General features: G+C 41.4%; 1 protein-coding gene across 1 annotated transcript in view; it reads left to right on the forward strand.

The window, feature by feature from the left end:
* mpped1 (metallophosphoesterase domain containing 1) overlaps window positions 1–14,430 on the forward strand; it is an 81,411-nt gene that overhangs the window by 29,391 nt on the left and 37,590 nt on the right. Inside the window, exon 4 of the mRNA XM_046379215.1 lies at window positions 3,519–3,744. Within this exon, the coding sequence (XP_046235171.1) occupies window positions 3,519–3,744 (226 nt within the window). The remainder of the gene's footprint in view (window positions 1–3,518; window positions 3,745–14,430) is intronic.

Here is a 14,430-nt window from a genome sequence, read left to right on the forward strand (position 1 = left end):
ATCCTATCCCTTTTTCTTCTCTCTCTTTTGTCACAGGCACAACACAATCATTCTCATTCATTTGATTCAGAAATTGTCTTTTTTGTGATTGATTTGTTCTTTGTGGACATGCACAATAAGGGACTGTATTGTTGAATTTCTTACTTTTTTTTGGATTATTATTTTTATATTGACAGAAGTTGGCTGGGAAAGAGTATTCAAACAGACACATGCTCTGGCTACTTTATCAGATTCAATTATATAAGGTTCAGTTAGATGGTGTTCTTATATTGTTATTTTGCAGCTTTTTTCTTGGGGAAACTTTTTAAAAAATCTATGAAACTGAATTTTAATTTTGCTAATTAAAAGCCTGTGTATGTGTGTGTGTGGAAGAAGGATGGTGGGGTATTTGTGTCCAGCTGGTGGAGTTTTATATTTCTCCCTGTGATTTATTTCTCCCAGTTTACAGTTGGCCGTCAAACTTCATGGGTGAAAAACTGCTCACTTAGCAGAATTTCTAAGGACACATTGATAGTTTTTATTTGTTGAAAATTTATGAGCGCCGTGATATGTCGCTGTCTTTGTGTCAATGTCTTTCTTTCTGTTTTCTGTCTTCCCTCAGGCTCATGCGCACATACATGTAGGGATGCAAATACAGCATATCTGTTTCTGTTACTTATTTTTCATGTCTGCATTTCAGACTTTAGCTGATGATCTCATGCAAAGCAGCTTTCATTCTTCCCCAGTTGTCTGTCTTCAAACACCACAGTAGTGGTTTTGGCTCATTACATTTCTTTATGTTTATCAGCTGATGAAAGTAGACCTGGTTGTGCTGTTGGGTATAAAGCATGCCACCTCAGAGAAAATACCCCTGATCTGATGTGGAACTATCTTTCATTTGTGTATGCATTTTAGAGCTCAAAGACTAAAGAGTGGCTTCTCCTTGACCTCACTTCATTCATTTTTCATATATACTTTGCATTTTTGCTATGCCTGCTGTCTCAGGTCAGTCCAATTTTCATTTATCACTTCACACTCAGGCTGCTCTAGTCTTCAAAGACTGAAACAACAAACTAAACAAGTCTCCAGGTAGATGCTGCGCTCTCATGCAGCTATTTGGCTCCTTTCCTCGTGAGCTCTTTTTCCAGAAATGATCGCAGTTGTTATAAAGGCTGCAGAGAAAATATGTGTTGTTTGATAAATCTGTAGCATTTTGTGAGACAGTATTAGATGCAATAATAAAAAAAAAAAAAAGTTTGTACATGCTGTAAGCAAATATCTAAGAGATAAGCACTCGGAGTAAATTAGTGCATGTTAATTGCAGTTTATTGTTATATTTGCACTACTACACACTAATACTTTCAACAAAAGAGCAAACAGTGTGAAAAGGAAAGCAGGAAAGGAGAATTATCACTGAGCAGTCCCTTGAAGTTTTTTATGAATCTTTTTAGCATTGTTTAGCTTGTTGTTTTCTTTTTCTTTTGGTCCATAAATTTAACATTTAGCTGCAAGAATGCTCAACATATTTCCCAGGAGCTGGTGGAGACCAAACCAAAGCTAAAAAGTGTGTGATTATTAGATTATTATAGATATTCTAGATTATTAGATTTGAATTCATCATCCAAATTAATGCTAATGCTATGCCGGATGTGTAAATGTTTGCTAACACATATGCTGTGTGGCCAGTGGGTAAAACTGAAGCTAAAAGCAGTGCAGTCTTGCTAATATGAAACGCACTGATACTGCATTAAACAGCCAGAAATTGTGCATGGCTTTAATGCATTTTTGGAACTGTAAGCAGACAGCCCCATTTACCTTCAATACTTTCTGTAAAATATGAATAAGGGTTGAATTTTTACTTGGAAGGGAAACATTCCTTTAACCTTGGTTTATCCAGGGACTATCAAGTGATCACTACTTCAAATGCCAAAGTCTGACGAAAAGGAATCGAAAACATCTTTTGATTGTGCGGTGGCGTGTGTATATGGGCGCCTTTGTGAAGGTGCAGCCCCTCATTTACGAGGCTTTTTTAGTGTCTGCTTGACAACAGAACACAAACCCTTCTGCCAAACAAATGGGAGCTGTGCTGGGGAGAGGGGGCGGCCCCGGCCCAAACTGCAGAGATGGGCACTCTTTGACAGCTGCTCTCATCTTGTTATTATTCCTCCTTCGCACTCAAGGATTTTTGGGCTTCCTAAAGTATTTCTGTCTCTCTCCCCTTCCTCTCCCTCCTTCAGTTCCCCCACTCTTTCTGTCACTGGGTTGTGATTGGCTGTTATGACAGAGCCGTCGCCAGGCTGTCAGCCTCTTCTAAAGCTCAGTTTAATTACTCCTTTTCACTAACATGACATGTTCATGCACAGATGCATGCAAACTCACACACACGAGGGAAAGTCACTCACAAACACACATGCCGACACACAAACCGATGTGCTCAGCTGCACGCCGCGCCGTCCTGGCAGTAATAAAAAAAAACGCCATGGTGATTGAACTCTCCGTCAGCAGCTCTACCTGACAAAGCAGACCCCCAGATGTTTGTCAGTGTTGGCTCTCTGTTTCCTCAGCAGAGCTTTGAAAACATCGTGTAGATTTGTGAAGGGCCAGCCGCCGCTGGGTTTGATGGGCGCAGATCGATTGCGCGCCCTGCTGTGCCAGGCTCTGAATAGCCAATTAAAGCCATTGAGACGGAGGAGAAAATGGGGGGTGATGTGAAGGAGTGGGTGTTTGATTAGAGGAGGAGGATGAGAGAAAGGGAGAAAAGATGCAGCAGTGGTTGCCGTAGTCGGTAAATGTTTAATATTCTGCGAGGTAAACTTCACAATGACCATTCTTTCTGCTTTCCCTCCTCATCATTCCTCTAGATAAAGATTCCCTGACGGATGTGTGCAGCTATGCTTCCATAAACAGAAGACAGCAATGCACTGGGTTGAGACCTTGACTGATGGAGGGAAGCTAAGACAGATGTACAGATTTGCTAGAAATGGAGGGGAAAACAATGAGAGAGCCTTGTCGCATGTGAATGCCAAGCTGCCTGGGATGGGTTTCATGTCGGCACCAATTTTCCTTCTCCTCCTTGTCCCTCCCCACTCTGTCTGCCATCCCTCTTTCTTTCATTTCCTTTCTCTCACCCCCTCCCCTCATTTTCTGTCTCTCCTTCTCCCATATTCATGTCCTGATGTCTCCCTAAATTTTCTATTTCCTCCTCTACGCGGCCTTCATCCTCCCTCTGCCTCCTCTCCTTTCTTTTACTCTACTACTACTTCTGCCTTCTTTATCGTGAAGTCTCCTCTCATCCCCCATCTTTTCTTCCATACCTTCTCTATCAATCTAATTTATCTTTGTACCACCGTATTTCGTTGCTTTGTCCCTTCATCTGTCCTTCTAGTTTATCAAATTTTGTCTTTAAATTTCTACTGGCCACCCTGCTTCTCTTTAATTTTCCTGCCTTCTCTTTATCTGTTTTTTTTTTCAATTTCCCTGCTCACTTTTACCTTTCCTTTCTTTCACTTATCAACTTTCCCCTGTCCTCACCTTTCCAGGTACTCTGCCCTACGACATCAAGATAGTAATCGCCGGAAACCATGAGCTGACTTTTGACCAGGAGTTCATGGCTGACCTCATCAAGCAGGACTTCTACTACTTCCCGTCTGCCTCCAAGCTGAAGCCAGAGAATTACGAGAATGTCCAGTCACTGCTCACCAACTGCATCTACCTGCAGGACTCCGAGGTGACAGTGCGGGGCTTCAGGATCTACGGCTCCCCTTGGTGAGTAACCCCTGATTCTACACTGCACACAAGAGCGAAGACTTAGCGCACTGAAAAAAAATACTTGGTTGAGGTTTCATTTTGTGTGACAATCATTGTCAACAGCTTGTGTAAAATGAATAGCTTCTTCTGATCAATTTTACTCAATATTTTGGAATGTTTCAAGATAGCATTTTGGTGGCCCCAAGTGAAGCAATTATTGAGGCAAGTTTAGAAAATATTTTTGTAATATATTGTATCCCATTGTAATATATTGTATGCCAATATGTTGTAAATTGTAATTAGAGACTCCTCTGACTAATGTCTCCCGATAGAGTCTTGTATGGGAAGAATGGTTAGTGAAACTCTTCAAAATTAATTGTCTGACGTGCTTTTCGGGGTTTCTCATTTGTGTGTGCAGAGAACATTTTACGATGGTGACCACAACCAGAATCTAAAAAATAAAATTTAAAAATCCCTCTTAAGGTCAACACATAGTGATCATGTCTTATAGCATTGCATCATCTCATGTCCATATAACACAGTAGAAATGCCATTCAAAGAAATTCAAGCCTGGGAATATCCTGGCATTCATAGAGAACCCAGTTTGGCGTGTATGCATTCTGGTGGAGCATTTATTGTGAAAACCTAATGAAAGCATATGGGTTAGTTCAATCGGTCAGATTGAATCTGTTGCTGGATATAAATGGCACACCCTTCTCACAGAAAGATATATCCAATGCACCCTTTTATCACAGAGATGTTCATATACCATTTTGCAAGGGCCAGCATCCACATGTGGGCTCTAAATCCTCATTCCTTTAGTTAAGAAAGTTGTCGTCATCACTCTCCACTCCCACTGAGCTTGGTGCTTCCTTTTGGGCGGTGAGGAGGTCAGAGTCTAGATGTCAAATAGCTGGAGCTTGCATATTCTAGGGCATGTCATGATAACAGAACTTTATTGGTCAATATCAAAATCTCCTCCGTTTGTTAGCTAACAGCAGAATAGAACACCTGTACGTGTGTATGCTGCCCCCATCAGGTCTGGAGGAATTGCGTCCCTATGTACCTATGGTACTATTGAAATATGAGCACCATCACATTTTCAGAATTTGTTCACAGCATCTGATCTGTAACATTCCTAGCATATTCTGCCTTCACACAATCGTCTTTCATTATTATAGTTCATTAAATAAACCATTCGTGCCCACACATTTTGGGAGAGTTAAGGAAACAGGGCACAGGGTCTTTATTGAGTCACACACAATAAGTAACATTTTGTATCCAGATCTTGTGTTTATATCTAGAATATTATAAAATTAATCTGTGTTCAGTCAAATAACCACAAACACATTAGAAAGTAAGGAGGGGGATTGACGTTGAGAATTCACTTTTGCTCTGGGCCTTGTGGCAGGTAAATTTGACTTGGTGCCAGAGTTAAAATGTCGCTATCGTGACAATACTCTCCTACTGTTCTCTTCTCAGCTTCATCTGTATATTGTTGAATTGTTGAAATGAATCATTTATCTGCTTCTTTATTTAGCTGTGACTTGTACTGCTTTTTATTTTTCTACCTCAACTCCTTGTGGAAAAGCTGCTGTGTATGTGTGTAAGGATGAGTGTGTAAGTGGTTATGTGGTGGTCCATGATCTGCTTTGTGTGTGTATTTTAGTGACATGGTCCCGAGGGCAGTGTCTGAGTGTGTGTACGTACGCCCCCAGTGCTGGGTAATTGGTTTGCTGTGATAGCAGGGTCCCCTGAGTTTATTGTTCAGGCCACTGCAGAGCGCTGCCTGAGGTGGACCAAGAGGAAGAAGAAGATGGAAAAGATGGAGGGAAAAAGTAATAGATCCCATGGAAGGTAGGAGACAAAGGATAGATGTGGGAAAGAAGGAAGAGATGCTGATGGATGAAAAGAGAGACTGAGGAAGAGAGGGATGGAGATTTAGGAAGAGATGATTTTATTCATATTCACCGGCTGGCCCTGGCTGGTGTAATGGGCACATGAGGTGACGAGTGTGTGTGTGTGTGTGTGTGTGTGTGTGTGTGTGTGTGTGTGTGTGAGAGAGAGAGAGAGAGAGAGAGAGAGAGAGAGAGAGAGCCTCGGGGTGTGTTCCTGCAGCACAGAGGGGCTCCAGCTGGAGGCTCTGTGTGCCCCACACCCCCTAACCCCCATGCACTGCCTGCTCCACTCTTTCCTCCTTCCTTACCTCCTCATTCATATTCTTTCTTCCATCCCTCTCCCCTTCTTGCATCTTTTAATCCTTGGCTATTTCTACTTCTTTCCCACCATCTGCTATATGCTGCTCCTGCCTATCTCTCCTCCATCACTTCAGTCCTATCTCCTCTGTTCCATAAACTCCCTGCCTCCCTCTCTTTCTTCATTTGCTCCTCCTCACCTCCCTCCCCTCATTTGATGGGCTCTGCATAGATGGACACTCACAGCAACCACCTCCTTTACATGCTCCACTATCTGGCAAGCATAGTGGGATGGTGGCTGTACCAGTCCCTCCGTCACCATGGTGATGCCAGGCTGGCACTGCTTCATGACTCGTGGATTAGCACCCCCGCCCTACCACAACCACCATCATCATCACCTACACCACCCTGAGGTGCAACCCGATTAACTGACTATCTGACTGATTATTTGAGTGCTTAATAGTCAGGGAAATGTATCCAATACAGATCTGGTAATACTCAAATATGTACCAAATATTGGAAACTGCATAATGTAAGCTATCCTGTATTATTAGACAACAACTAACTATTTACACACCTTATTCCAAGTTCATAACATTTAGTTACAACCTCAAACTGAAATGTGAAGCATAAAATATGAACTAATGATGACAGTTTTAGCCTTTAGCATCTTATTTTTTTATGAGTAGCATGCTATGAATACTGGAGCTCTTGATGCACAACTGTGAAGCTGATCCGCTCAAAATACTCATATGAAATCAATATGAAATTCAGATTGTGGACAGACATTCATGTTCCCCAGAGAATTAATCCCAATGACTTTAGTGATCTACTCACTTTTATTGTGGAGTCACCATGAGGTTGACATGCATTTCAGAACAAAACTTCTGCTGAATGGATTGCAATCAAAGTTGCTACACGTGTTCATGGTCCCCACAGTTCAACATGTCAATTTGTCCAGTACAAAACTAATGTTTTTCAGTCTCAGCTGTATATTGTGTCTTCATGCTAATAAGCTAAATTAATACCCCACAGACAAACCACATACCAGAACTGCAGTACAGCCTCTAATTTGATCAGTTTCATTACAGTTACAATTGCTAATGGCTAGCAGAGGCCGCAATGACCAGAAAGTAAGTTTCATCTTAGCTGTTATGGAATTTATGTTAATTAAGAAAAGCTGATGTAATTTCCCAACATCATTTTAACAGGCAAAAAGTGACAGTTGACACTAGAAACTAGAAACGAGAATCGTAAATTAAATATGAACTTCATGTTTTCTAAATTCATTTTTTGCTAACAAAAAAGATAAAGAACAGATAAACAGTTTGACAAGGGATATGTTACCTAGTATTTTGCCAACCTGGATTCAAAATGGAAAATGGCTTTGAAACCAAACCACAGATATCATATAATACTGCCTGAAAAGGAAATTGAGGTGGTGGATAGCACGTCAGTGGTAAAAGAAAGAAGGGGCGAAAGATTGCTGGAGGTATAGGAAAAAAGGAAAAGAGACCAGACAAGTGGAGTGAGGGCAGAATGGCAGGAATGAGGAATGAAGAAAGAAAAAGGTGGAAGAAAATGGATAACAGGGGAAGAGCAATAATGAGAGAAAAACAGTAAGGATGGATAAGAGGTGAGGAAGGGTGGAGGTGGAAGTGGAGGAGGAAACAATGATGGGATGAGTCTATCTTTCCTCTCTTTTCCTATTTCCTGTGTTCTGATTGGCCCTCTGTTTCTTCTTTTCTGTCTGTCGCTTCCTTTCATTCTCCCTCCTCTTGTCTGCCACTGCGCTCAACTTCCCATTTCTTCTTCCTACTCCATCCCTCTATCCATCTGGCTTCACGGGCCGTTTACTCGGTCCCTCTGCCATCCCTCACTCCTACTTCATCCTCCCCCAACCCCTCTCCCTTCCACAGAGGAGGTCCGATGCTGTGTGCTTCTCAGCATTCCATTCCCTGTCTGGATCTGTCACACACACACACACAAAGACACCACATATCCCCATCCAAACCCCTTACCACCCCAGCCTTAATTTAAATCCTGCTTGCTCCATTCTCCCCAAACAGGCCAAGTTTGTCACGAATCAGCAGAGGAGAGGGATGGAGTGGGGGCGCTGCTCCGTTCCCTCCTTCTGACGTTAATGGGAATTTACAATTCACTTGTCACAGACGTATGGCACAGTCACACTGTCTGAGAAGAGGATTGCAGGATGGGTATTAACCACAGAGAGAGCCGTGATGGAGAGCAGAAAAGAGGGCACAGGACTATGAAGGGAGGACAGTGGGGTAATGTGTGTGTACGACATGTATGGCTGCAGTCACATGTGACTCAGTGGTTACAGTGAGTCGAGTCACTGTGACTTGTTCCTCTACATTTCAATGAAAAGCCATTCAGCCCAACTGCTTCCTCACTCTGTGATTGGCTAAGTGGCTAAAGGCTTGGCTGAGCATTTTGTTTGCTTATAATGTGTCAATTAGTTCATTTGGTGCAGATTAAGGGAAAAAAAAGATTCACTGTTGCACTGTTGGTTCTGGTGCCCTTTATGTTCGAACTGACTTTTTACAAATGGACGATGAGCAGTAAACATAATGACAGAGTTACAGGTAACTCACTGACCGGACAGCTTTTATGATGAAATCCTGCAGCATCATCATGATCCACGTGGGAAAATCAAATTCTGACAGCACTTTAGTGATTAATGGTCCTGATGTGTCTGTTTATGTTCTCTAACGTAACAAAGACCCCACAGAGAAATAAGTGAGTATGAGCAGACTGATTTAACAGTAGCTTCCAGACCAATTCTCATGTAGTTCATTTTTGATTTCCCTGGTGTGTTATCAACATGCACCGACCGATAGGCCTCTGGACACAGTTGGATATATCTGCATCCAATCAGAGCAACCGTATGTGTGCAATAACACCGAGCGTCAGAAAAATGTAAACAGACTACAGCATGCAGAGAAGAGTTGTGATGGTATAGTGTTTGTGAACATAAATAACTAACATTTTCTTGGCGCCTATAAATGACTAAAAGGTGCAAAAAGGTTTCGAACTGCTCCAGTAGATCACTCAGCCTGCAGCTGCAAAGCGGGCTGCATTGTAATCCTTGTGAGTAACTGTGCCCATCAAAGTTTGTTCAGTGAGTGTTTTTGCCTCTGACAGGCTCTGATAGGCAGCCTGACAAATATGGAACGCACCCCTACAGAGACAGACCTTTTTTATTTGAAAGTAAAATCCTTTTTTGTGTGATACTGTCAGTGAAAACAAATAAAAGCTGCTTTTACTCTTATTTCCACTATATGCTATGCACCTAATTTAGAGAAAAAGCATTAATTAAGCGTATGGGTGTGCAGAAGCTTTCATTTATTTTCTAAACAAATACAGTCCGGCAAGTCAGAATATTTTCCAAAAATAACAGTAAACAAGAGAAGCATAGCATGAAAAATGTCCGGTAGCTATATTAAGGGTACCATTTTTTATGGGATGTCAGCTTCCTCCACCAAAGAAAATGTCTTACACTTACTCTCCCAGGGAGCCTTTAAGACTTATTTTCCCTACGCTAATAATGATGCCAGTGGGGTGAGCGATTTTCAGTTGTTTCCTGTGTATTACCCATTGTTTTTAAAGTGCAATAACATCTGCTGCACGTTTTTTTTCACTTGTAACTTATGGGACCCACAACCCAACTGCCAGAATAAATGTTGGCACTGTACGTTTCTGCCAAGCACAGATAAGTTGAAACTTAACATTTATTTCAGTTCCCTGATGTATGTTGTGACAGTAATGCTGTGCTTAAGGTCTGGTTAGGGTTAGGCACAAAAACCCCTTGGTGAGGACAAGATCAGATCACATACCTGGTTTTGTCCCGACATCTGGTCAAAAATATCCGTTCTTTGTTTGACCAACAGCGGGCTCTTGTCAGCTGTCATGGCCAGGTGTCACACCGCCACTACCCCCTCTCATCCTGATGAGAAAGTCGGCTCATATACAGTCTGAATGTGATATGACATGTTTTCCAAAAACTTTTGATATGATACTCATGGAACATTCAAACTTAACATATCAGTGGTTCCCTGCTACAACTACAATGCTGGGACAGATGGAGAGAACTTTCCAGCATTTTATATGCATAGAATTAAAAGGTATTATGTGTCCTTCGTTTATTAATTAGAATTGAGCTCCAACTTTTTACTACTGGACTGAATATTGCTTTAAAAAATCAACTTTTTGAAATTAAAGCTTCACACAGAAAGGACATAATAGTTTCACCAGCTGGTATCACAGATCTTGGATGCTCAGTATCTCTGAACTACTCTCTACTCATAATTTAGCAACTGAGATGCTCGGCAGCAGAAACCAATCTGGCAACCTCGGCAGATTACATCTGAGTCATTATTAATAATGAGCTGTATGGCCAGGACACGCAGCTTTGCACATCTATGGATCTGTTCCTGTACGAGCACAAACACAGCCATGAGTATGCGCTTCTGGCTCTGTGCAGTTTTTTCATCAGCAGCCAATTAAGAAGAAACTCATGACTGATAGGAAGAGGAGTGAAAACATCTTTTTTTTTACAAAAGTCTTTACCATAGTGATTCATTCTTCTTTGAATATATTATATGTAACAGACTTAAACTGAGGGCATTGCACTGTATTTTCCTAATCGTGGTCCCGTCTAGTATAGAATTCTTACAGCAGAAGAAAATCTTCACACTTGACATATTTGCTTATCTTAAAAATGCTGAAAATGTATTTGCTTTCATGATCATATTAACCTGCAACTGACCCCCTGCCATAGTTTCATTGTTTCCCAGACACTCAGTAAGTCAGCGGTCAGTCAACAGAGAATTAACCAACAACAATTTCAATAAACAAGTCACCAAGTCAGTCATTTTTAAGCAAAATTCATTGGCTTTTTTAAAAAAATTTTTTTGGGGGGGGCTTTTTATCAATTTACATTCTTATGGTACACGATGAGCTAATAATGCCACTTTAGAAAAAAATATAATCAATCTGATAAAACAACTTTCTAACTAATTGGCACTTGTTTAAGATCATATACATAAGAACAAATACATGTCTATTCAAATTATGTGTGACATCCAGGAAGTCCAGTTTGAGTAACAGATCTGTGAGTTTGGAGACATACGGCAGGACATAAAGACTTTAAATCACTGGTTTACACCTCTGAAGAATTATAATTACAATGGTCATAATTTAAAGAATAGAGATTTCACTTTACAAAGTCATCTACCAGAAATGTGCTTTTACTTGTATTTAACTGGCCACTGCAGCGCCCTGTGTGTTGTCCTCTTTTAAATAAATAATGTGTCTGCGATCTGAACACAGGGTTCAGATCAAGTTGTCTCTTTACTTTGAAAATACTTTGAAGCTTCCCTATTTTATATTTTAACTTCAGAAAGAAAAAGCTAAAGAAAATATAGTGGGGGGTTTTCATAGGCTATAGGATAATTTCCTTTATCATCTGGTCAATGTAGTTCTTACCAAATGTCAGTCAAACTGATATTTGTGACGGCAGGATGCTCTATATATACAGCACAGAGGCACAATATACAGTATCAGACATCGATACACACATTTGTCAGTAGGATTCATTGGTTTTAGTTTTTTCATGGAAAAAATCTAGAATATTTCCAGCCTTATCATTTAAAACTGCAGCCTATTTTCCAGGCATATAAAATCTTCACAAGAGACTATTTGGCTCAAGGGTCTCTGACAGATGCTTCAAATAATTGAATTTTAGGGGGCAGCCCTAATAATGTTGAAACTAATAGGGTTGGAGGCTTGATTCCAAACCCTAAGGGGATGTTTTGTGGGGTCAAGATGCAAGTCTAACTAAGGGAGAACTGCTCATGGGTGAGAGATGTTGTTTGCAAGTATGTCTTGTATTTGAATACTTTTTTTTTTTTTTTTGCTCTCAGCAGGAAGCTTTGAGACAGATAGAAACAGCAAGAAAGACCAGGCAGGGGGGCAGATGAGGAGAAGGGAGGAAAAGGGTCTATACACACTGGGTTAAATCTCTTTAAATGTTTATAATGATGGACTCTGACGAATGTAAGACAGGCAGGGGAGATGGACAGCATGTTCATAGACACACAGAAGCAGACACAGGGATGAGAGAGACAAAGTCGTCTGTTTGTTGACGGGGGATTTGCACGGAGCGACAGGGGAGAGAAAGCGAGAGACCCTTTTTTCTTCTTTAAATGAAAACGGCAGAAATGTATCGCTCCCCACTGCTCCGCGTGGAATAATTAAGGACGGAGATGCAAAAGACTCCTTAATTAGATTTTTTAATTATTGAGGATTCACTTCTCCTTCTATAGTGGCCCAATTAAGAAAGCTCATCAAACACTAAAGAGATGAAGAGAGTCCTCCTCCTCTTCCCTACAACCCCCCCCCCCCATCTTGTCTTCCTCCATCTCCTCTTCCTCGGCTCTCTCATTTGACAGAAATGGACTACCTGCGATCCGTTTGATGGCTTGTCCTCGCTGTTGAGCAAGAAATGGAAGGGACTCTCACCGACTTTAATTAACTTGCTTGTTTTCATGGCCTCGCTGAAAGTAAAGGAAAGAGGAGGGAGAGTGGAGGTGTGGAAAAAGAGTGGTAAAATGCGGTGCTGGTGTGTAAAGCTTTTCCTTTACAGATAATGAGTCTAATGATGGTGGAGATGGCATGAAGGTAATTTGACCTTTTTTGTCCTCTGTGAGCTTTTGCTTTGTTCTCCCCCTGACGAGGAAACACTTCAGAGAGAAGTTTGACTGACGAAGAAAAGGAATGAATGAGCGACAAATCCAACTTCTTAGAGGACTCTACCAGCAGTGTTGCATGTTTAAGCCCATTAACTGCAAATTGTGTTTAGCTTACATCACTGCCAACTATTGTCCAAAGCCTCTTGTGTTTTTAGACTGACTCCCATCCTTCCAGACAGCAATTGCTTTCACTTCATTTCAGGAGGCTATGAAAAACTTAGAGGTGCATACATCAGAGTGAACATTTACTGGCTTTTGTTTTAAAATGACATCACGTGGTTCTGAAGAATGGTTCCTGTTGGTGCAATTAAAGGACAGTCTAACTTCCAACGCGTGAGCTGCAAAAGATGTTGTGGTTTCATTTAATGCTCTCCAGCATTTGCCGCGTGTTCACATTCTTAAAATAAATATTCCCTGAGAAGCGACCTCCTGTGTGCAAATAATGGAGGTTCTCTCTCTCTCAGAGGCAAAGGCGTAAGTATGGTAGAGACCACCGGCGGTTTGCATCACACATCGGAACAGTCATCTTTTGTTTCTTCTGATCAGGTCTTTGCCTTACGGTTGAAAAAGCTAATGAGTTGACTTTGTTTGTTTGGGACGTTTCTGTCCAGGTATTTAGTCCTCAGGACAAGTACAGCACGATGTTGGGAGTCTATAAAAACTTAGCAACCAGGTTACATTACTGTCATCGTGTCTCTCCTCTGTGGTCTGTCATGGAAGTATAAAGAGCTGCAGGTCTGTGTGTCTGCTTCACCAAGGGTGGGCCTTAGCTACACGCACACACACACACACACACACACACACACAGATAGAGAGAGCAGAGTGGCAAACAGAGGACAGGATGAAGGGGATAAAGTGTGCGTTTCAGCTGTATTCACGCAATATCCAGCAATGCGACAGCTTCCAGCAGGGTTGTGCGGCAGTGTGGACATGTTTATTTGTGCTTTAGAGCAAAGCCATTGTGAAAGAATCAAAAAATAACGTTTTACTTCTCTCATTAACTGTGTTGTTCTCATTAATATCAGTCACTCTCTACCTCGCTTGACTACCTTGTTGACAAGAGGCCAATTTTTAATGGTGTGTTTCCAAACAGTAACTGACAAATCTTACATAGTACGCCTCTAAGTTCTCTCTTTTTTCAGACATTGTAATTTAATCAGATGTTAACCATAACCATTTTGGGGATTTTTTTTTTGTGTGTGTGGATACTGCTCACATGTTGACACTTTCACATGTTGATTTCCATGGTCCACTCAAATGAACTGAAACCAATGGGTGCCTAGAAGGAAGGAAATCAATCTAAAAACATGTGGTATGCTTTGGAATACTGTTGGCAGTAATGTAATGTATTCATGGGTTGTAGTCAATGGGCTATGACATGCAGCACCACCGTTGTGCTGCTTTAAAGAAGTAAAAAGACAGAGAGACGTACAGCTGGGATTTCATGCTTTTCTGGGCCTCCTCACCAGAGCCCATACTAAATTAACATCTGATTCACTCTGAGACTCTCAAATCCCCATGAGCCTTGTCCTCTCCTCTCTCTTCTCCCATCCCGTACCCCTTCATTCCTCCATCTCCCACCTCCGTTCCCGTAGCCCATACATTCCCACAGGACCCAAATAAAGTAGCCTACGAACACTGAACATTAATAAACGGGTACTTAAGGGGGTTGGTAGAGGAAAAAAGGAAAAAAAGAATTGGCCTACTTTAACACTTGTCACTTTCCCACCCTCTCA

Source organism: Scatophagus argus, chromosome 22 (assembly GCF_020382885.2).
Source record: "Scatophagus argus isolate fScaArg1 chromosome 22, fScaArg1.pri, whole genome shotgun sequence".
NCBI lineage: Eukaryota > Metazoa > Chordata > Actinopteri > Scatophagidae > Scatophagus > Scatophagus argus.